General features: G+C 40.9%; 1 protein-coding gene across 2 annotated transcripts in view; it reads right to left on the minus strand.

Annotated features, from left to right (window-relative positions):
- The window catches only part of nbeaa (neurobeachin a), a 1,069,212-nt gene that overhangs the window by 175,984 nt on the left and 869,076 nt on the right, over positions 1–24,152 (minus strand). For both annotated transcript variants that reach the window (XM_041199054.1, XM_041199053.1), the window contains exon 45: positions 1,501–1,641. In XM_041199054.1, the coding sequence (XP_041054988.1) occupies positions 1,501–1,641 (141 nt within the window). The remainder of the gene's footprint in view (positions 1–1,500; positions 1,642–24,152) is intronic.

Here is a 24,152-nt window from a genome sequence, read left to right on the forward strand (position 1 = left end):
TTTAATGCAGACATGTGAAGTGACACATCTTGGGAGAAAGAATGAGGAGAAACAAAATAAAATAAAGGGTAAAATTCTAAAGCAGGTGCAGAAACAGAGACACCTGGGGGTATATGTGCACAACTCATTGAAAATGGCACAGGGTGAGAAACATATGAGCTACATTCATAAAACTCTGGTCTGATCTCAACTTGAGTATTGCCTCCAATTCAGGGCATCACACCTTAGAAGGATGTGAAGGCTTTAGAGAGGATGCAAAAAAGGTTTACAAGAATGGTTCCAAGGATTAGGGGCTTGATGGATTGGAGAAGCTGGGGTTGTTCTCCTCAGAGAAGGGTCAGTGAAGCATTTTTAGAGGTATTCGAAATCTTGAGAGGTCCAGACAATGCAGTTGGAGAAACTGTTTCCATTGGTGGAAGGGTCATGAACCAGAGGACCACTGATAAAGGTGAATGGCAAAGCAACCAACAGGGACATGAGGAAAAAAATGTTTATGTAGCAAGTGGTTAGGATCTAGGATGCACTGCCTGAGTGGAGGTAGATTCAAACAGGGCTTTCAAAAGAAAATTGGATCAGCACCTGAAGAGAAAAAAATGCAGGGCAATGGGAAAGGGTGGGAGAGTGGGACTAGCCAAGTCGCAAATAGCTGGCATGGACATGTCAGACTGAATAGCTTCCTTCTGCTAGAACCTTTCTATAATTCTATCCTATGATTTTATGGTAGCATTAAGACCTGGCCATAATTACGAACTCTCATCTCTCAGTTTTGGTTGATTAAAATTTAGGTGCATAGGGTTTGCAATTTACCAAACCCAAATAACTTTTAATAGCTGACATTCAAATGGCAAATATTTTGAGGCAATGATTTGAGTGAAAAATACAATGAAAATAATGCATTCAAGAAAAAAAATTAAAGGCAGAATTTAACTTGTAATTATTTCTACATTAGTACATTTTAATGGAGAAATAGATGCTAAATACATGATACAAAAGTGTCAAAATAGATGGTCTGGGGCTGCAGTTACCTGACTAACACTGCACTTCATTAAGCCTTAATGATCATCTAAATGGGTGCAAACCTTCAATTCCCCACAGGCTCATTTCCCACATTCTTCTGTCCCCGTTCTGGAGATAAACATTGAATAGATTTAGCATTATCCCACAGGGAAGAAAGAAAAATCTGGCCGAACTCCCATGCATCTTATAGTCTGCCAGTTGCAGAGCAATATTGCAAAAACTTAAGAGAAGGTCACTGTGCTGCCCTCAACTTTGATATGATTCAAGCTTTTTGTTCGGAAGGGCACCAAAAACAGAAAGGAAGCAATAACTAGGGACCTTGTTATGTCTTTAAAAAATTCACAATATGACCTTTAAAAAAATCTACATTAAGTTTCCTAAGAATGTAGCCAGAGACACTGATATAGACCAGTTAGAATGAAAGGCCTGTTTCTGCTGCAGATTGTGTAATTTTAAATAATATATGCGACTGAAGATACTCACAATTCTGACAAGCCATGATAGTGTGGAAGTAGCTGTAGAGTAATGGCTGTTGTAATGGTAAGGTGGAATTTGATCATCCTCCCATGTCTCATAGCGTTCAGCATAGAAGACGGCACGTTTTGGGTTCAAAGATCCAATTGGCTGTTGGGAAGAAATATATATGACATGTAACTGATGTTAGCTTTAAATAGTAATTGGAGAAATAAAACGTAGCTTCGCTAAAGTGGATTGCTCCTCATAATTATAGTAATAGATTTACATAGTAATAAATTTCTGTATCATTTTATTCTGTAAGGGAGACAATAACTTTTCTCTATTACTGCAAATGCATAAGGGAAAGGTTTTTTTTAAACAGATATTTAAATAAATTATAGTTTTTCCTATTTGTTAAATATACAATAATAATAATTACAGCATTTAAAAAGGCTTTGAAGATGACAGACTGATAACCTCTCCAGATGGGTCACAAAGCAGTGTTTCAAATTTGATTCACTTTGTCCGATTGTTTAATAGTCTGCTAACTTGTGTTTTGTGAATTGCATTTGCTTCAGTCATTTAATTTCCAGAATGCTGTATCAATATCTTTTGTCAGCTATACAGACGTCAGTACAGAGAGCCATGAAACTCCCTGTTTTAACTACATAGCATAAAAACAACAGTGTTCAAACATAAAGGAGTGGATAGGTTAACAACCACAGTAATGAACCTTCCCCAAGATACTGTCCTAAAAATGTAGTATTTCAAAACATTTAATGTTTGAAATATTACTCCTACAACACTTAATTGGCATATTTAGCATGACTCTTTATCTGTAAGGCCTGGATTATGTCCAGAGCATGACAACTAAATCCTGCAGTGCAGAATTGTTAAACTTGTCTGTGTTTTTCAGTGATGTCACATGAATCAGAAACAACCCAACACATACTGTGGATTTTAAGATAAAAATACCCAATAGAAAGATGCATAGGGTGTTTTAGACATAAAACAGTGTGGAATGGTTTTGTTAAAATTACATTAAAATATGCTTAAAACACACATATAATGAAAATTAATTTTAACAGAAAGAATTTTTATCCTGCTACAAAATAGTTGAAACTTAATGTTGCATGCCCTTCTTAAATGCTCTTAAACAGTTTAGAGATGGTGGCATAGCGGTATTGTCACTGGACTAGTATCTCAGAGACCCAGGGTATTGCTCTGGGGATCCAGGTTTGAATCCCACGATGGCAGATGATGAAATTTGAATTAATTAAAAATCTGGAATTAAAAATCTGATGATGACTAGGAAGACCCATCTGGTTCACTAATATCCTTTACGGAAGGAAATCTGCCATCCTTACCTGGTCTGGCTGACCCACAGCAATGTGGCTGACTCTTAACTGCCCTCTGAACAAGGGGTGGGCAATAAATGCTGGCCTAGCCAGCTATGCCCACATCCTATGAACAAACAAAAAAAACTTTCTAGATGCTGGACTGGATGAAATTCCAGTTGCCATTAGTCATACTTCCAATCATATTTAAAATTGTGTGTATAACACAGGCACACCTACCCACACATTGAGGAGAGGACAGAAGATAGCTTTTGGGTCATCTATCAATATGTCTTGCTAGCACTCTGGCATTGCCACGTTTAGTTTTCCCACAAATATTTCAAAGGCATCATTTGCTTTAAAATGGTTTGAACAATTATTTTTATTCATTCTTGGGATCTGGCTGTCCCTGTCAAGGCTGACATTCATTGCTCATTCCTAGTTTCCCTGCTTCACTAGTCCATATGGTACTTCCATATTGGTGTTAAGGACTAGCGGGGACTGTAGTCATTGAATATACATGAATGCCACTTAGGAGAGACGGTGATATCGTGGTAATGTCACTGAACTAGTAATCCAGAGGCTCAGGCTAATGCTATGGGGAACACAGGTTCAAATCCCACCAATAAAATCTGGAACTTGAAAGCCAGTCTCAGTAATGGTGACCATTGTTGTAAAAATCCATCTGGTTCACTAATGTCCTTTAGGGAAGAAAATTTGCCATCCTTAACCTTGACTCCTTGGCCACAGCCATGTGGTTGACACTTGACTGTCCTCTGAAATGGTCTAGCAAGCCACTCAGTTCAAGGGCAATTAGAGATGGACAACAAATGCTGGCCTTTCCAGCAATGTCGACATCCCATGGAAGAATGAAGAAAAAAACTTAGGGGAAGCTTATTATTATTGTTTTGCGGTTGAAATTCTCAATCTTCCATTTTGGGATCCGAACTCATGTTCTCTGAATTATTAGCCCAGTAATATAATTACACTACTGTACCTATTATTTTTTATGAATAGATTGATACTATTGTAATGAATACAAACCACTATAATAATTTTCTGAGTAGATATTTGAACTTCCGTCCCAGTCTTTCCCTGTAGTTGTAATGTCAGACCACACAATTCATATTAATACATTAGAAATAAACATCAACTTTGCCAATTTCTAATGACTGATACTCAGTGGGTCCAAAGTACAGCATTGGGCTTTCTAACAGTGCACATCAGTTTAAATCCTATTGTAGCATATATTTCTCAAATTTGAAGTCAGATCTGTCGGGGGAAAGAGTGAAAATTGCTCAGGGATCTTTTCAAACACCAGTCATACACACCTATAACTTGTCGCACAATACAATGAAACTGTCATTAAACACAGAAATGCCTGAAAACTGGACCAATTTTAAATCTATAGAAATTGACATGAATTTTTTGAGACAAGTGGGTGCATAGCATGTGGAAGAAAAAATACTAAGGAAGAGCAAGGACAGAAAAGGGGTGGAAACCACTATTCTTGTTGGAATAATGACATTCAGGCATCTTTCAAAGAAGATGCATGTATTTAAAAGGTGCAAGGAAATTCCGTTGCTAAGGATTTAATGGATTTGAGAAACCTGCACAGAGGAGACGGGGCTTATGTTCTGAATAAGATTATTAGCGTTGCCTTTTATATCGTATTTTAAACTTTGCGAATAGTGCTTACCACTGAGAACTTTTGAATGCCAAAGAAGCCCAATGTGATTAACATTAGATAATTCTTCAAAGTTAAATGAAATAACCTGCAGTGTATTTCTCCTAAATGTATATATATATATATATATATATATATACATACACACATACAACAGGTTTAATTTTCTTTTCTAAGGGATATTTTTTGTTCAAAAGCCTAATTGTCAGTTAATCGGTATTCCCTTATGAGCTCGTGTAATTGAAAATGATTTGAAATTGTATGTTTGAGTCAGCAGGAGGCCATGGGTTCATTTACACATGAATAGTTATGTAAGTATCTGGGTTTAGAGACATTCTGCCAGGGGATTATTCATCCTCAGGGTAACAGTTGAATTTTTTATGTGAGCGAAAAAGAAACGGTTATTTCATTCGATTCTCGTGCAATGCGGAACATAGGTGTATTGTGGCATGAAGTGGTAGTGTGCAGGTCTTCTCTCAAAGATTATCCATGTCAGCCAGACTACTAAAGCAGGCACTGTATTAAGGTCAAAAATTGCAATAAAACAAACCTTCCATTTATATAACACCTTCAATGAAGACAAAAGTCAATATCCATTCAAAGACAAATGTCAGGCAGGCTGACAAAGCTTTATCAAAGAGATTGGTTTTAAGGGGGATTCATTAAAGAAAAAAGGGAGGTGTTAAGGCAAATATTTTAAGGGAAGGAATTTTGAACTTTGGGCCAAGATGGCTGAAGGCACAGCCACCAATGATAGGGGTGAAGGGATTATAGAACCCAAAAGAGACCAGGGTTGGTGGGTTGCAGGGTTCTCTGGATGGGCTGGAGAATCTTGCAAAGACAGGGATGTGCAGCACCACGATGAATTGAAATAAAAAGATGAAAATGTTAAATTTGAAGTGTTGGAGGCTGGGAGCGAACAATGCATTGCATTTTACTTTCTTGTTTTCTCTGCAATCTGTGATTTGTCAACCACTGTACCCTCCTTTAACGACTCTCCTATATTGTTCAGCTCGGTGGCAATGTCCTTGCTTGATCCAATTCGTACTTATCAAATCATACTCAGAGCACATGAAGAAAACGCTTCCCCTCCCACTCTGGACTCTTACACTGGGGCCACAAGGATCTATCCTTGATCACCTTCTCTTTTACAGATTGCCTCTTGGTGACATCAGCTAAAGACAAAAGTATTGTAAACTTTGAGGAGGTTAGTGTCGAACTTCAAAATGCTGTAGTGAGGCTGGTGAAATGAGCAGGCAAGTGGCAGATGAAATTTAATGCAGGTAAGCATGAAATTATTCATTTTGGTAGAAAGAATTGGGAGAGGCAATATAAAATAAACGGTACAATTCTAATGGGGGTACATGAGCACAGGGACGTTAGGGTATATTGTGCGTAAAACTGAAGATGGCAGGCCAGGTTGAGGGAGTAATTAATAAAGTGTATGGGATCCTGAACTTCATAAATAGGGCAGAGAGCACAAAAGCAAGGAAGATATGATAACCTGCATAAAACATAGGGCGGAATTTTACGGCAGGGGGATTTTGCATTCCCGCCAAAGTCAATGAAGTTTAGAACGGCTCGCTGCATTTTACAGCCCGGTCCCTGTCGCAATGGGGCCGTAAAATTACTGCCGTAGGTTTGGTCTCAACTGCAATATACTGTCCACCTCTGGGCATTACACTTTAGGAAGGAGGTGAAGGCAGTGAAGGTGATACAGAAAAGATTCACAAGAATGGTTCCAGGGATGAGGAACTTCAGTTATGTAAATAGACAGGAGAAACAGGGGACGTTCTCATTGACGTTTACTGCACAGAAGGAGGCCATTGGGCTCATCGTGTCCGCACCAGTCAACAAAGATCTGACTACACTAATTCCATTTTCCAGTGCTTAGCCCATAGCCCTGGAGACTATGGCAATGTAAATGAATATCTAAATACTACGTAAATGTTACCAGAGTTTCTGACTCAACCACCCTTTCAGTCAGTGAGTTCCAGACTCCCATCACCCTCTGGGTGAAAGAAATTTCTCCTCGACTCCACTCTTGGCCTTCTACCCCTTATCTTAAATCTATGCCCCCTGGTTATTTACCCCTCTACTAATGGAAAAAGTGCCTTCCTATCCACCCTAACTATGCCCCTCATAATCTTATACACCCCGATCAGGTCCCCTCTCAACCTTCATTACTCCAAGGAAAACAACCCCAGCCTATCCAATCTTTCCTCATAGCTCAGACCCTCCAGCCCAGGCAGCATCCTGGTAAATCTCCTCTGCACCATCTATAATGTGGTGACCAGAATTGCATGCAGTACTCCAGTTGTGGCCTAACCAGCATTTTATACAGTTCCAGCATAACCTCCCTGCTCCTTGATTCTATGCCTTGGCTAATAAAGGCAAGTATCCCATGTGCCTTCTTAAACACCTTATCTACCTGCCCTGCTACCTTCAGGGATCTTTGCATATGCACACCAAAGTCCCTCTGATCTTCAGAGCTTTCCAGGGTCCTACCCTTCATAGTGTATTACCTCACACTTTTCTGGGTTGAATTCCATTTGCCATTGTTCTGTCCACCTGACCAGTCCATTAATATCGTTCTGCAGTTTACAGTTATCCTCCTCACTATTTACGGCCCTACCAATTTCCGTGTCATCTGTGAACTTCTTGATCATACCCCCTACATTTAAGTCCAAATCATTTGTGTACACCACAAACAACAAGGGCCCCAGCAACGAGTACTGCGGAACCCCACTGGAAACAGACTTTCAGTCACAGAAACATCCCTCTACTATCACCCTCTGCTTCCTGCCTCTCAGCCAATTTTGGATCCAACATGCCACTTTGCCTTGGATCCCACTTTCTTGACCAGTCTGCCATGAGGGACCTTATCAAAAGCCTTGCTAAAGTCCATGTCGACCACATCAAATGCATTACCCTCATCAACACTCCTGGTTACTTCCTCAAAATATTTGATCAAATTTGTCAAACACGACCTCCCCTTAACAAATCCATGCTGACTATCTCTGATTAATGTGTGTCTCTCCAAGTACAGATATATTCTGTCTCTCAGAATTCTTTCTAGTAACTTCCCCAGCACTGAGGTTAGACTGGCTGGCCTGTAATTTCCTGGTCTATCCCTTCCTCCCTTTTTTAATAATGGGACAATGTTAGCAGTCCTCCAATCCTCTGGCACCTCACCTGTGGCCAGACAGGATTTGAAAATTACTGCCAGGGCCCCTGATATCTCTTCCCTTGCCTCCCTCAACAGCCCGGGATACCTCTCATCCAGGCCTGCGGATTTATCCACTTTTAAGGCCGCTAAACCCATTTGTACCTCCTCTCTCGCTATGTTAATCTCCTCTAATATTTCACAGTCCTCCACCCTGATGTCTATATCTGCGTCGTCCTCTTCCATTGTGAAGACCAACACAAAGTATTCATTGAGGACCACACCCAAGTCTTCCAGGTCCACACGCCCTCCCTGGAAAAGCAAAGGTTGAGAGGAGATTTGCTGGAGGTATTAAAAATCATTAGAATTGTGGACAGAGTAGATAGGGGAAACTGTTCCCATTGGTGGAAGGATTGAGAATTAGAGAACACCGAGTTTATGGTGATTGGTAAAAGCAGCAATGGAGACATGAGGAAAAACTTAATTACAATTCACACAGCAAGTTGTTAGGTTCTGGAATGCACTACCTGTGAGAGTGAAGAGGCAGATTCAATTGCGGCTTTCAAAAGAGAATTGGATCATTATTTGAAGAGGAAAAACTTTCAGGGCTATGGGGAAAAGGCAGGGGAGTTGCTCTATGTGAATTGCTGTCGCAGTGAGCCAGAACAGACACAATGGAATGAATGGCCTCCTTCTGTGCTGTAACCAATCTATGATTCTAATGACATGGGGGGAAAAATCTGATTAGGCCCAACATCAAGCTCGGGGATCATGATGTCTGATTGTTTCACACCATGTCCCCTCATGACAGGGAACATGCAAATTTTGTGCTGCCTGCTCATTAACATGATTGCAGCACTTAGCCCAGCATGAAATATTTTCTTGACTGCCTGCACAACAAAGGGTCCAGGTATTTACATGGCTAACTGGATGCATAACTAGCCGGCACTTTTTAAAGATAGCCTCTTAAAGGGGAGCTGTGCTCAGGCAACAGGGGCTCTGGAACAGTCTCAGGAAGGCTTTGGTGGAAGGAAGAGCACCACAATTAAAGCAACTGGCCAGAGAAAGGGCTCCTAGGTTTTTGTATTGGTGCTGGGGCCTTAGTGATGGAGGTCGGAAGAAGGAGAGAGGCCATGTTTCCATAGGGGGCTAGAAGGTCCTCAAGGCACACCGTGTGAAGGGGTGGCAGCAGTTGACCAAAGAGGTCAATTTCTGAAGACTGGCCCCAGTGACCCTGGAAGAAGTCCCATGACCTTACTTGGGTCTTCAAGATCAGTGAATGGATCTTCAAATGACATCCTTCACCCATCATACTACTCATGCACCACAGCCCCATCGCTCACTCATCAGCTATCAGGCCAAACATTCAGATGCTCCATCTCACCCTCAGATGCTCCACCTCACACTCACGTACCTAACGACACTGACAAACTGACAACCACCTTTCGCAGTTTTCACATGCTTCCAGTTATTGAGCTATGGAAGACTTATCACCCAAACACACTGCCTCGCACTCAGTGGCTTTCGTCCCTCTCTCTTGTAAGGCAAGGTCACACAAAATCAGCAGGAGCAGCAGAGAATCACAGAACCTATTGTCACTGTCAAGGAACATGGGGAAATCAGGCTCCAGCCTTGTTTGACTAATTTATTGGACTTAAAATGTACCAAAATTAGGACACGATCTTCCATTCCCAAAGATTAACAACCGCCATTTTGGATTGGGGTTCTAGTCACCCAGGGCACCTACTTGGAACTGCTAAGCCTTTTGAATCTGTTAATAAGGGACACAATGCCTCTTTCAGGACCAGCTTCAAATTGGGCAAAAGCTGGGTGCAGTCCACAGTTTATCTAGGTCTCGGGCTGTCTAACCAACCTTAAAGAAACTGCTGGAGGTTGTCAAAGTGGTAAATTTTCTGAATTTGACAGTGTTATGTGGAGCCAAGGGGAAGAAAAATGTTCCCTCCAGGTTCCACTGCAATACTGTGAGCAGCTATAGGCCTCCACTCAGCATCACACACATCCCCCATTCATCTCACCTCTCAGGACTTAACTGCTGCCGGCTTGGTGGCATTTAACATCCTTTCCACTGCACCTGGTCAATACCGTTCAGGATCTTACTCCAGGCACCCCTCACACTTCTAAACTCCATGAAAACAAGCCCAGTTTGTCTAACCCTTCCTCATAAGACAACCCTCTCATTCCAGGTATCAATCTAGTAACTGTCTTCTGAACCACCTCCAGTGCATTTACATCCTTCCTTAAATAAGGAGATCAAAGCTGCACACAATATTCGAGAAGTGATCTCACAAATGCCCTGTAGAACTGAAGCATAACATCCTTACTTTTATGTTCAATTCCTCTTGTAATAAAGGATAGCATTCCATTAGCCTTCTTAATTACTTGCTGTATTGCAAACTAACTTTTTGTGACTTTTTTTTTATTCATTCATGGATGTGGGCTTTGCTGGCTGGGCCAGTATTTATTGCCCATCCCTCATTGCCCTTGAGAAGGTGGTGATGAGCTGCCTTCTTGAACTGCTGCAGTCTATGTGGTGTAGGTACAGTGCTGTTAGGAAGGGAGTTCCAGGGTTTTGACCTAGCGATAGTGAAGGAACAACGGTATATTTCCAAGTCAGGATGGCGAATGACTTGGAGGGTAACTTCCAGGTGGTGGTGTTCTCACCTATCTGCCGCAGATGCATCTGTCCATGACAGTATCAGTAGGAGTGACCACCGCACAGTCGTTGTGGAGACGCAGTCCCGGCTTCACATTGAGGATACCCTCCATGGTGTTGTGTGGCACTACCACTGTGCTAAATGGGATAGATTTCGAACAGATCTAGCAACTCAAGACTGGGTACCCATGAGGCACTGTGGGACATCATCAGCAGCAGAATTGTACTTGAACACAACCTGTAACCTCATGGCCCAGCATATCCCCCACTCTACCATAACCATCAAGCCAGGGAATCAACCCTGGTTCAACGAGGAGTGCAGGAGGGCATGCCAGGAGCAGCACCAGGCATGCCTAAAAATGAGGTGTCAACCTGAAGAAGCTGTAATACAGGACTACTTGTGCGCCAAACAGCATAAGTAGTAAGGAATAGACAGGGCAAAGTGATCCCACAACCAACAGGTCAGATCTAAGCTCTGTAATCCTGCCACATCCAATTGTGAATGGCAGTGGGCAATAAACAATTCATTGGAGGAGGAGGAGGATCCACAATTATCCCCACCCTCAATGATGGAGGAGCTCAGCACATCAGGGCAAAAGGTAAGGTTGAAGCATTTGCTACAATCTTCAGCCAGAAGTGCCGAGTGGGTGATCCATCTCGGCCTCCTCTGGAGGTCCCCAGCATCACAGATGCCAGTCTTCAGCCAATTCGACTTGTTCCACATGATATCAAGAAACGGCTGAAGGCACTGGATACTGCAAAGGCTATGGGGCCTGACAATATTCCGGCCATAGTACTGAAGACTTGCGCTCCGGAGCTTGCAGCACCCCTAGCCAAGCTATTTCAATACAGCTACAACACTGGCATCTACCCAGCTATGTGGAAAATTGCCCATGTATGTCCTGTACACAAAAAGCAGGACAAATCCAACCTGGTCAATTACCACCCCATCAGTCTACTCTCCATCATCAGTGAAGTAATGCAAGGGGTTATCAACAATACTATCAAGCGGCACTTGCTTAGCAATAGCCTGCTCACTGACACCCATTTTGAGTTCCGCCAGGGCCACTCAGCTCGTGACCTCATTGTAGCCTTGGTTCAAACATGGACAAAAGAGCTGAACGCCCGAGGTGAGGTGAGAGCAACTGCCCTTGACATCAAGGCAACATCTAACAGAGTGTGGCATCAAGGGGCTCTAGCAAAACTGGAGTCAATGGGGGTTAGGAGGAAAGCTCTCCACTGGTTGGAGTCATACCTAATACAAAGGCAAATGGTTGTGGTTGTTGGAGGTCAGTCATCTCAGCTCCAGGGCATCACTGCAGGAGTTCCTCAGGGTAGTGTCCTAGGCACAACCCAACTTCAGCTGCTTCATCAATGACCTTCCTTTCATCATAAAGTCAAAAGTGTGGATGTTTGCTGCTGATTGCACAATATTCAGCACCATTCGTGACTCCTCAGATACTGAAGCAGTCCATGTCCAAATGCAGCAAGACCTGGACAATATCCAGGCTTGGGCTGACAAGTGGCAAGTAACATTTGCACCACACAAATGTCAGGCAATGATCATCTCCAACAAGAGAGAATCTCGATTGCTCCTTGGTGTTCAATGGCATTTCCATCACTGAATCCCCCACTATCAACACCCTGGGGGTTACCATTGACCAGAAACTGAACAGATCCAGCCACATAAATGCTATGGCTACAAGAACAGCTTAGAGGATAGGAATAGTGCAACGAGTAACCCACCTCCTGACTCCCCAAAGCCTGTCCACCATCTACAAGTCACAAGTCAGGAGTGTGATGGAATACTGCCCATTTGCCTGGATGAGTGCAGCTCCCACAATACTCAAGAAGCTTGACCTCATCCAGGACAAAGCAACCTGCTTGATTGGCACTACATCTACAAACATTCACTCCCTCCACCACCGATGCACAGTAGCAACCGTGTGTACCATCTACAAGGTGCACTGCAGGAATTCACCACGGCTCCTTCAACAGCACCTTCCAAACCCACAACCACCACCTCTAGAAGGACAAGGCCTGCAGGTAGATGGGAAAACCACCACCTATAAGTTCCCCTCCAAGTCACTCACCATCCTTCACTGTTGCTGGGTCAAAATCCTGAAACTCCCTTCCTAACAGCACTTTGGTGTACCCACACCACATGGACTTCAGCAGTTCAAGAAGGCGGCTCACCACCACCTTCTCAAGGGCAACTAGGAATGGGCAATAAATGGTGGCCCAGCCAGTGAAGCCCACATTCCATGAATGAACAACAAAAAAAAATATCTGCTACACTTGTCCTTCTAGACGGTAGTGGTCATGCTCATGCACTTGATCCCTCTGCAGCTCAGAATTCTGCGGTCGTTCTCCGTTTAAGTAATTCTCTGCTTTTTAATTCTTCCTGCCAAATTGAACAACTTCATATTTTCCCACATTAAACTCCTGCCATATTTTTGCCCACTCACTCAAACTATATATTTCCTTCTGCAACATCCTTATGTCCTCTTCACAACATACTTTCCTACCTACCTTTGTGTCGTCTGCATATCTGGCTATCATGCCTTCACTCACCTTATCTAAGTCATTGATATAAATTGCAAAAGTTGAGGCCCCAGTACAGACCACTGCGGGACTCTACTCGCCAATCTGAAAAAGACACACTTATGCATACTTTTTTTCTGAGCCAGCCAATCTTCTATCCATGAGAATACGTTACCCCGTACACTATAAACTTTTATTTTCAGCAATATACTTTGATGTGGCACCTTATCAAATGCCTTCTGGAAATCCAAGTTAGCATGTCTACAAGCTCCCCTTTATCCACAGCACGTTACTCCTTGAAAGAACTCCAACAAATTAGTTTAATATGATTTCCCTTTCACAAAACCATGCTGACTCTTCTCGATTACCTTGAGTTTTTCCAAGTAACCAGCTATAACCTTAATGATCGATTCTAACACATTCCCCATAACAGACGTTAAGCTAACTGGCCTATAGTTTCCTGTTTTCTGTCTCCCCCCTCATTGAACAGAGGGGTTATATTTGCTACTTTCCAGTCTGATGGAACCCTTCCAGAATCTGGGGAGTTTTGGAAAATTAACACCAAAGCATCTACTACCTCATTAGTCACCTCTTTTAAGACCCTAGGATGAAGTCCATCAGGACCCGGAGGCTGCGGAGTCAATCCGCAGCTCCATCAGTTTGCTCAGTACACCTTCCCTAGTGATTGTAATTTCACCAAGTTCCCCTCTCCCTTCCACCTCCTGATTTACAGCTATTACTGGAATTTTTTTTGTATCCTCTATAATCGTGAAGATAGAGGCAGAATATTTGTTCATTTTATGTGCCATTTCTTTATTATCTACTACTAACTCACTATTGTCACAATCTAGAGGATCAACACTCACTTTACTTACTCTTTTCCTTTTTAAATACCTGTCAAAACTCTTGCTATCCATTTCCACATTTCTAGCTAGCTTCCTCTCGAACTTTAATTTCTTTCTCCTGATTAACCTTTTATAATTCTCTGCCATTCTTTATATTCTGACCAACCACTCATCTTTGTGCAGTCATATGCTCTTTCCTAAGGTTTGATGCTTTCCTTAACTTCTTTAGTTAACCACGGATGGTGGGTCCTCCCTGAATAATTTTTTTTTGTACAGTAGGAATATAGTGATTGAGTATTCTGAAATATCCCTTTAAATGCCTGCCACTGCTTTTCTACCCTATAGCCTAGTATCCCAGTTCACTTCAGCTAGCTCAGCTTTCATGCCCACATTGTTGCCCTTATTTAAGTTTAAAATACTCGTCTTAGACCCACTCTTCTCCCTTTCAAACTGGATGTAAAATCCAATCACATTGTGGCTGCTGCTACTTAGGGGACCTTCATTCTGAGGTCATTAATTAATCATGTCACATTACACAATCCCAAGTGAAATATAACCTGCTTTTTGGTTAGTTTGAGAATGTGGTACTCTGAGAAACTATCTCAAAAGCATTCTATGAACTTTTCATCCAGGCTACTACTGCCAACCTGATGTTTCCAGTTTATATGTTAAAATCTCCCACGATTATTGCTGTTCCTTCATCACAAGCACCCAATATTTCTTCTTGTATACTTTGTCCTAAATAGTGGTTACTGTTAGGGAGCTTGTAGACCACTCCTGCTAGTGTCTTCTTTCCCCTACTATTCCTCATCTCTACCTAAACCAATTCTACATCCTGATCTCCTGAACCAAGGTCATCTCTAACTATTGCACAAATGCCATCCTTGATCAATAGTGCTACCCCTCCACCTTTACCTAGCCTCCTAGTCTTCTTGAATGTTATATGCCCCTCAGCATTCAGAGGCCAATCTTGTCATCCTGCAGCCATGTCTCTGTAATGGCTATCAGATCATATTTATTTACTTCAATATGCACTATTAATTAATTTACTTTGTTACGACTGCTATGCGCACTTAGATACAGAGCCTTTAGTTTTGTCTTTTTGTTACTTTTGTAACATCTAGTGTTGACTATTGGAATATCCTTAGGTTTTATCTCTCTGACCCTTCCTGATATTCTAAGACACTCATTTCCCATAATAATAGTATGGTCTCCTGCCTTGAATCTACTCCTTGATTTGCCATATCTACCCAGGCCTGATCTGTCACCCCCCATTTTTCCCAGCACTGGTGTGAGTGCCCCACAAACTGAAACCCACTTCTCCAACACCCATCTTTGTGCTACATATTCATCTCTCGGATCTTATTTGCCTTATGCCAATTTGAACATAACTCAGGTAATACTCCAGAGATTACTACCTATGAGGTTCTGCTTCTTAATGTGGTACTAGCTTCTCATGCTAACTATGCAAAACCTCCTTCCTTGTCTTGCCTATGCTGTTGGTACCTACGTGAACCACGACAACTGCATCTTTCCCCTCCCACTGCAAGTTCCTCTCCAGTCCTGAGCAGATGTTCCAAACCCTGGCATTGGGCAGGCAACACAGCCTTCTGGACTCTTGCTCTTTGCTGCAGAGAACACAGTGTCAATCCCTCTCACTATACTGTCCCCCACTACTGTTACATTCCTGTGTACTCCCCTTACTTGAACGGCTGCCTGTACCATGGTGCCATGGCCAGCCTGCTCATCCAACTTGCAGACCTCGCTTTTGCCCACACAGGTTGTGAGCACCTCAAACCTGTTTGACAATAGTAAAGTCTGAGGCTCCTCCACTACTGTCTGCTTGGTTCCATTACCTGCCTCACTCATGGTCACATCCTCTTGTCCCTCACTGCTGACCAAAACAGACAACCCTATTCTAAGAGGCGTGACCATCTAATGGAGCAAAGTGTTCAGGTATTTCTCCCCCTACTTGTGTTGTGCAGTGTCTGCAATTCTGTTTCCAGATTAACAATCCTGATTCGGAATTCCTCTAGCTGCTTACACTTGCAGCAGATAAGTTTGTCCTGGATTGCCTTGGCATCCAAAAGCTCCCACATTCCACACTTGCAACATAACACCTGTCCTACCATTGTTACTTATGTTATTTAACTTAATTTATTTACTCACTTAATTAACTTAGAGTAATTCCTATGTATACCACACCTCTTTCCTCTTTGCACCAAATTCCCACGTGAACCTAATTCGCTATTCACTCAATCTCCATCTCACTCCAGCTTGGTTGCCTGTCTCCTCACGCACCCCTTACTGGTTGTGCAGTTTGAAAAACTTGTCTCTCTTATAGATTTTATGAGTCACTAGCTATTTTAGCTTCCTGCTACAGTAATTCACACCACTTGAACCAATTGCTTTCAAGTGATTGACAGATAGCTGCCACTCCAGACAGTTCTCTACTTAACAAGATAACTTAACTCACTTGAAGGTTAGTACTATGTCAGGTCTTGATTCTTAATTGATAGTTAAAACCTGAAAAGGACTTACCAGGACTTACATGTGAACCTAATTTATGACTCACTCAGTCTCCGTCTCATTCTGGTGTAGTCGCCTATCTCCTTGCTTGCCCCTTACTCTCCCCCCAGTTTGACTTCAGTTTTGCTATGGCTCCTTGATACCACACTCAGTCAAATAAGAGGACTAATGTATGAAACACTGGGTGTATAATTGATTGGCCCTGGACGTGGTAGAGAGAATAGTGCTTTAAGCTGCAGGTCTTCAAATCATTAAGAGAGATGGTGGCACAGTGGTAATTTTACCACACAAGTTATCCAGAGGCCCAGTCTAATGCTCTGGGGTCAGGGCTCCAATCCCACTATGGCAGCTGGTGGAATTTAAATTCAATTACTAAATCTGGAATTAAAAGCTAATCTCAGTAATGGTGATCACGAAAACATTGCTGATTGTCGTAAAAACCCATCTGGTTCACTAATGTCCTTTAAGGAAGGAAATCTGTCATCCTTACCCAGTCTAGTCTAGATGTGACTCCAGACCCACAGCAATGTGTTTGACTTCTAAATGTCCTATGAAATGGTCTAGCTAGCCACTCAGTTGTATCAAACCATTACAGAAAAGTCAATAAGAAATGAAACCAGACAGGCCACCTGGGCATTGGCCCAGGCACCAGAAATAACAAAGGCCAGGATTGTCGACCCTTTAGGGGAGGTGGTGGTGCAGAGGTATTGTCACTGGACTAGTACTCCAGAGATCCAGCGTAGTACTCTGGAGACTCAGGTTGGTGAAATTTATATTCAATAAAAAAATCTGGAATTAAAAGTCTAATGATGATCATGAAGCCACTGTTGATTGTTGTTAAAAAGCCATCTAATGGGTTCACTAATGTCCTTTAGAGGAGGAAATCTGTCTTCCTTACCTGGTCTGGCCTACATGTGACTCCAGACCCACAGCAACATGGTTGACTCTTAAATGCATTCTGAAATGGACTAGCAAGCCACTCAGTTCTCAAGGGCAATTAGGGATAGGCAACAAATGCTGCCCCAGCCAGCGACGCCCATATCCCATGAATGAGTTTTTAAAAAGTCCTCCTTACTAACATCTGAGGACTTGTGCCAAAATTGGGAGAGCTGTCCCACAGACTAGTCAAGCAACAGCCTCACATAGTCATACTCAAGGAATCACACCATACAATGTCCCAGGCACAACCATCACCATCCCTGGGCATGTCCTGTGCCACTGGGAGACAGACACACCAGACGGGAAGCACAGTGGTATAAGGTCATGAGTCATGTACTCAGGTCAAACATGGACAAGAAAATCTCCTGCTGATTACTACCTACAGCCTCCCCACCAGCAGCTGAATCAGTACTTTTCCATGTTGAACACTACTTGGAGGAAGTACTGAGGGACGTGCTCTGTCAGGGACTTCAATGTTCACCACCAGGACTGGCTTGATAGCGCCACTACTGACCTGGCTGGCCAAGTACTAAACGGCATAGCTGCTAGACTGGGTCTGCGGCAGGTGGTGAGGGAACCAACAAGAGGGAGAAACCTACCTGACCTCGCCAATCCACCTGTTGTTGATGCATCTGTCCATAACAGTATCGGTAGGAGTGACCACTGCACAGTCTTTGTGGAAACAAAGTCCTGTCTTCACTTTGAGGATACCCTCCATCGTGTTGTGTGGTACTATCACCGTGCTAAATGGGATATATTTCAAACAGATCTAGCAACTCAAAACTGTGCATCCATGAGACACCGCTAGCCATCAACAGCAGCACAGTTGTATTCAATCACAATCTTTAAACTCATGGCCCAGCATACCTTCCAGTCTACCATTACTAACAATCTGGGGGATCAACCGTGGTTCAATGAAGAGTGCAGGATGGTATGCCAAGAGCAACACCAGGCATACCTAAAAAGATGTCAAGCTGGTGAAGTTACAGCATAGGACTACTTGCATGCCAAACAGTGGAAGCAGCATGCAATAATGCTATGTGATCCCACAATCCACGGATTAGATCTAAGGTCTCAAGTCCTTCCACAACCAGTTACGAATGGTGGTGGACAATTAAACAACAAGATACACTGTAGCAACTCACCAAGGCTTCTTCAACAGCACTGTCCAAAGCCATGACCTCTAACAACTTCAAAGACAAGGGCAGATACAGAGCAATACCTCCATCTACAAGTCCCCCTCCAAGTCACACACCATCCTAACTTGGAACTATTTAGCTGTTCCTACACTGTCACTGGGTGAAAATCCTGGAACACTCTTCCTAACAGCACTGTGAGTGTGCCTACACCCCATGGACTGCAGTGGTTCAAAAAGGCAGCTCACCAGCACCTTCTCAAGGGCACTTTGGGATGTGCAATAAATGCTGGCCCAGCCAATGATGCCCACACCCCATAAAAGAATAAAAGTAGTACAGGAATAGATAAACCATCTGATAACAATCTGATAATATCGTGGTACCAAATGTATTATCTACATTAAGGGTAAACATTACAATGATGTTAGTTTCCTTGGTTCTATGTCACACTACCTCAGCTTTACAGGCTATATTGATCAGGCCCCAGAACACAACAGTAAGAAAAATAACAGGTGTATCTTGTAAAATGAAAACTTGGCAATATACACAATAAATAAATAATCTGGAACTGGATTAATTACCTATTTAGATCGCCACACACTGCCTTTTAAGATGTTGCGCCAAGAATTTAATGTTAAAAGCCTCAGGGTTTTGATGATGTTCAGAAAAAGTTTGGGTTTTGCTCCTGTGGTTTATACCCCTTTATCAAATTGCAACCTGGCAATTCACTCCCCAGAGTCTATTATTCTACATTTTAAACTATGTATGAACATAGGAACATCGGATTTAGGAGCAGCAGTAGGTCATTCTGCCCATCAAGTCTGCTCTGGTATTCAATAAGATCATGGCTGAACTGGTTGTGGTCTCAACTCCACTTTCCTGTCTGCCTCCCCATAACCCTCAACTCCTGTGTCTATCAAAAACCTATCTAACTCCATCTTGAAAAAATTCAATGGCCCAGCCTCCATTGCTTCCTGGGGCAGAGAATTCCATATATTAATGATCCTCATAGAAAAAAATTCCCTTCATCCATGTCTTAAAGGGGAGACCTCTTAAACTGTGTCCCCTAGTTCTAGTCTCCCCCACTAGAGGAAAATTCTTCTGGTATCCACCCTATCAAATACCCTCAGGATATTATATACTTCAATAAGATCACCTCTCATTCTTCTAAACTCCAATGGAAACAGGCCCAACCAGTTCAATCTTTCTTCATAAGATAAGCCCTTCATCGCAGAAATTAGATGAGTGAAACTTCTCTGAACTATTTCTAATGCAATTATATCTTTTTCAAATGAGATTGTGAGTACTGTACATGGTACACCAGATGTGGTCTCACCAAGTCCTTGTACAGCTGAAGGAAACACAAAGATCTGTATTCAGAGTCATGACTAAACTGGCTAGTTTTCAGAGTGTGTGAAACGTTCACTGTAATCCCTAGGGCTTGACCTTACCTGACTTGTATTATACCACAAGGTCTTGCTGCACATTCTTGAAAGTGCAACATGACCTAACCCAAAAGCCTCTCAACTACTGTAAAATGATAAAATAAACATTTGCATTTCTTTGCTCCTGGAAGTCATGGGAAAAGGACTTTAGTACCAATGTTGTGTTGCTCTAAAGAGGCTCTACCAACGTTCACATACCATCTTGTTTTCCATATTTTGTGAACAAAAATAAATCTCAAACTTTTTGGCAGATGGCAATCAAACAGCATGTAAATGACAAAACTAGAAAACAGGAGGAATATTTAAAATCCCTATGATTTAATAATACATAAAAAAATAATGTGGAGAGCTTTAGGAATGTCCCTAATTTTCTGTATAAATAGTCAACCATTCCTTTTCCAGCAGGGTGAGCATATAAACTTAAAAACTTCAAATATCTAAAAGTAAATTAACATTAATAACTAACACCATTACATTTATACAACTTAGAGGTACAGAATACTAACTCAAAAGGAGAAATTGGTTCACATATGAGCCAAAAGGCAAAAAAAGTTAACTAGTTTTGAATGCAATGAGCTGTACATTATTTGGTCTTGTATATGCATGCAATGGACCATGCACCTTTTCACTTCTTGGCCAGTCTTATCATCACTAATATTTATTTGTAACTGGACACAAACTAAGAAACAGGAAACACATCATCTGTGAGAGACAACAGCTAATGTCAGTATAATCCCAAGATTCAGCAGTAATTAGAATACAGTTTTAACTTGGCAAGAGTACAGGAACCAGGAGATAATATCAGAGAGGAATACCAAGGTGCACAGAATACCGGGAGAGATAGCTAGCACTAGAGTAGAGAACAGTAAGTTATTAAGTGGGGTCAGAATAAGAGGGAAAGTAATTAAGTGCAAATCCGGGTTATTGTGCAAGTATGTGAATGCACAGAGCATAGTAAATAAGATTGGTAAATTACAGATACAGATTGCCATGTTTATGGATAATTTGCAAAGGATTACAAGATGTAAAACTACTCAATGTACTAAATTCCAGACGCTACTGACCAGTTTTCCCTGTAATTGAATATTCTACTAATTATTAAACTGGTTTGGAATTAAATTCATGGAATTAAAACCAAATTAGGTAATGAATGAACAAATGCAAAACAACAATGATTAAAAGGTCTGAGTAAGAAATAGTGACTGGTAGGGTTCTGCAGTGATGTGTTTAAAGTCACCTAATCAAATTTTCATGAATAAAAATAGGATAGCTATTTCTTCTAAGTATGATATGACTTGTAACATAACATCTTCTGTTGATAACAAGTTAAGCCATAAGGAGCAGAGATAGGCCATATGGCCCATCGAGTCTGTTCCACCGTTCAATGAAATCATGGCTGATCTGATAATCCTCAACTCCACTTTCCTACCTTTTCCCTGTGTTTGGTGATCAGTAGAACATAAATTGATGGAACTCAAAGGAATTGAAACCACTCAAGTAGTTGACCTAAGGATTAGCTTATAAATTAGTACCTTTATCCATATTAAAATCTGTTAGGGAACTATAAGAGGACAAAACCCTATTCTATTTGAGCAAAATTAAAATCTGGGTGTCCTTTCAAGAAGACAATGATGTGCTGCAGAGGATTCAATGACATATATGGATAATTTGTGAACTAGACTCAAAGTTACAAAGACAGGTTCACAGAACAAAATTTCTTTTCATTGGAAAAAAAAGACTAAAAAGAATAATCTAGATCTTTAAAATGCTAAGAGGAATAAATAATGTAGCCAAAAGCAGGTTATATACCTTACACTGTGGCCATATAACAGAAGACACAAGAATTGAGTTCAGAAAGATTTCATTCTCAGCGCAAGGTGGTTGTTTACAGTAAAACAAAAGTTAATGTTACGTTGTTAAACATCATTTTTAGTTCAACAAGTATCTAACTGAGAGCAGTGTTGAGTGTTAGAATAAATGTGAATAAAGATTTTCAAATACTCAATGCTGCAAAATAGCTCCCAAGCTGCTGAGATTTATACACACGCCATTCTAAGGAAGGCAACCAATCAAAGTGAAATAAATTGGGTTGTAGGCTTAGATAAGTACCTGAACTTCTTAAATTTTGCTCAGCTTATCTTGTCGAAGAAGTTGGCAGGGCGAAAGCTGAACAGACACATTTGTAGAATGTTCAGTTAGCTGGTTAAATAAATGAGGTAAACTCCATGATTGAGTGGATTGTGCTAGTCATATTCATTATCTTGAGCAATATTCAAATATAACATTTAAATAATAAATCAGTTGACCAGGTAATTAAAATATGTACATTCTGCAATAAAAATGTAGAACAGGCTTGTATTAAGTCCACGCCAATGGGCTGACTGCTTATCTTTGTTGACAACTTCTGTAATGTTTTTTATTTACTCCTAATTTAAAATTAGATCAGTGCTCGTGTTTACAAAAATAAGAAAATTTACATTTTTTTAAGAGGTTGATCATTTCAAACTGAAAAATTTCAATTTGCTTGCCAGAGTTGCATAAATCAATTGTAAGAATATAGGAATTTCCACGGTTATGTCTGCTTTGCTAGGCAAATATAAGAAGTTACAAAAAAGATTAAATTCCAAAGTCATAAGAGAGGAAGGGAACTCAGATAAAAAGGACTGTAAATTGACTGTGTCAATTTTCTATTGGATATTTTTCAACAAAATTCTGATGGCTTTTATTTCAATGGCAATCAAATGTCACAATTGGTTTAACATGGTTATGTGTAAAAGGTATTGAAATTAAGGGCATCGCCCTATATAATTCACAGTCAGCAAAAGCACCTACAGCTAGTTTGAATACTTTAGTTCATGACAGCTGCAGTTTTTTGCTAACTGTTGGAAAAATTATATAACATCCTGAAAATTATTTATGCAGAATTAAATTTTATATACTGCTTGTTATACTAATGGGCAAATCAGATGTTCAGCTTAATTTATTTTAAAACCTGTTCATTATTTTGAATAGTTTCCTCACTGGTTAAGTATGACCAAAGTTGGCATTTGTGTAAAAGTGCACAACTGTACACACCTAGTTGCCAAAGGGAAGGATTTATTTTCATTAATGTTGAAGGTATTTCCAAGTGATTGATAATCAAGCTGTACCACTTTTCCAGATTGATAGGCTGGTTTATACAAGAAGTGATAATGCCTTGGGCTGCTAATTGAAATAACACAGATGAATGCAGTTAAGCATGACTGGTCAAGTTATGTTATACAATAGTCAGAAAAAAAGTAAAGATCCTGTATTCTTGTACATATCACAGAAACAACATAGTGAAAGGGGAACGTCAAAATAAAAAATAGCAATAAATTAGTTTGTATCAATGTAGGAATTTGGGATGAACATATAAAAAAAACAAAATTACCACTAATTCCAATGTCATTAATGTCAATGGAATTAGGAATACCCTGGGCAGTTGAAAATGTAGTTCTGAATGACAATCAACCTAAGGAACCACAATAAATCATAAATATTTACAATTCAGAGCTCACTCACAGCTTAGTGATTTTGCTTTTTGAACATAGCACATGTAACAGCCTATCAACTTATGCTCTATTGAATCTCAAAAAGTAAATTCTCTATGAATATAATAAACAAAGTAATGAAAACAAAGCAGGTATACCCCTAAAAGGTTTTAAACTCTATCCAACTGAATAAGCAGAAGTTTCATATAGGTTAGCAAAATAAATACAGAACCAGCATGTTTAATATTAAAGAAGATTGAACATTGTTAGGCAAAATATTTTCTTTTTGTTGGTTTTGTGCATATTGAGATGAGTCATAGCAAAGCTGAAGAGCAGAAGTTCTCTTTTCCTGCTTGCCACTGAAGTGATACTCTTGAACACCCCTGGGTCAAATCAAATGCAATGTAATACATGATGCTTTCTGGCCAATTATATTTGAAGTAGACCCAGATGTGGAAGAAAACACAGAAAACCCAGAAATATACACAAGTGTACCAGTATACCCAGAAATATACAAAGAAGTACCAGTAATTTTAATAAAGACAAAATACGGCGGGTGCTGGAACTCTGAAATAAAAACATTGACCTGAAACATTAATTCTGTTTCTCTCCACAGATACTGCTTGAACTGCTGAGTATTTTCAGCATTTTCTGTTTTCATACCAGTAATTTTTGTTTTCTTTGCGTTTTTGGGTTTTTTTCTGTTCTATTAGGAGAATACACCAGGATAGTTGGGGGGATTGCTAAAGTTTGGTGTTATTGAAGCAAATGTCCAGAAGGCTGCAGAGTCCCTCAGAAGGAAAGTAAGTTATGAGGATGATTTGTATCTCTATTATGTTCCATATGTTGAGATCTATGTCAGGTT

The sequence above is a fragment of the Carcharodon carcharias genome, chromosome 11 (genome assembly GCF_017639515.1).
Source record: "Carcharodon carcharias isolate sCarCar2 chromosome 11, sCarCar2.pri, whole genome shotgun sequence".
NCBI lineage: Eukaryota > Metazoa > Chordata > Chondrichthyes > Lamniformes > Lamnidae > Carcharodon > Carcharodon carcharias.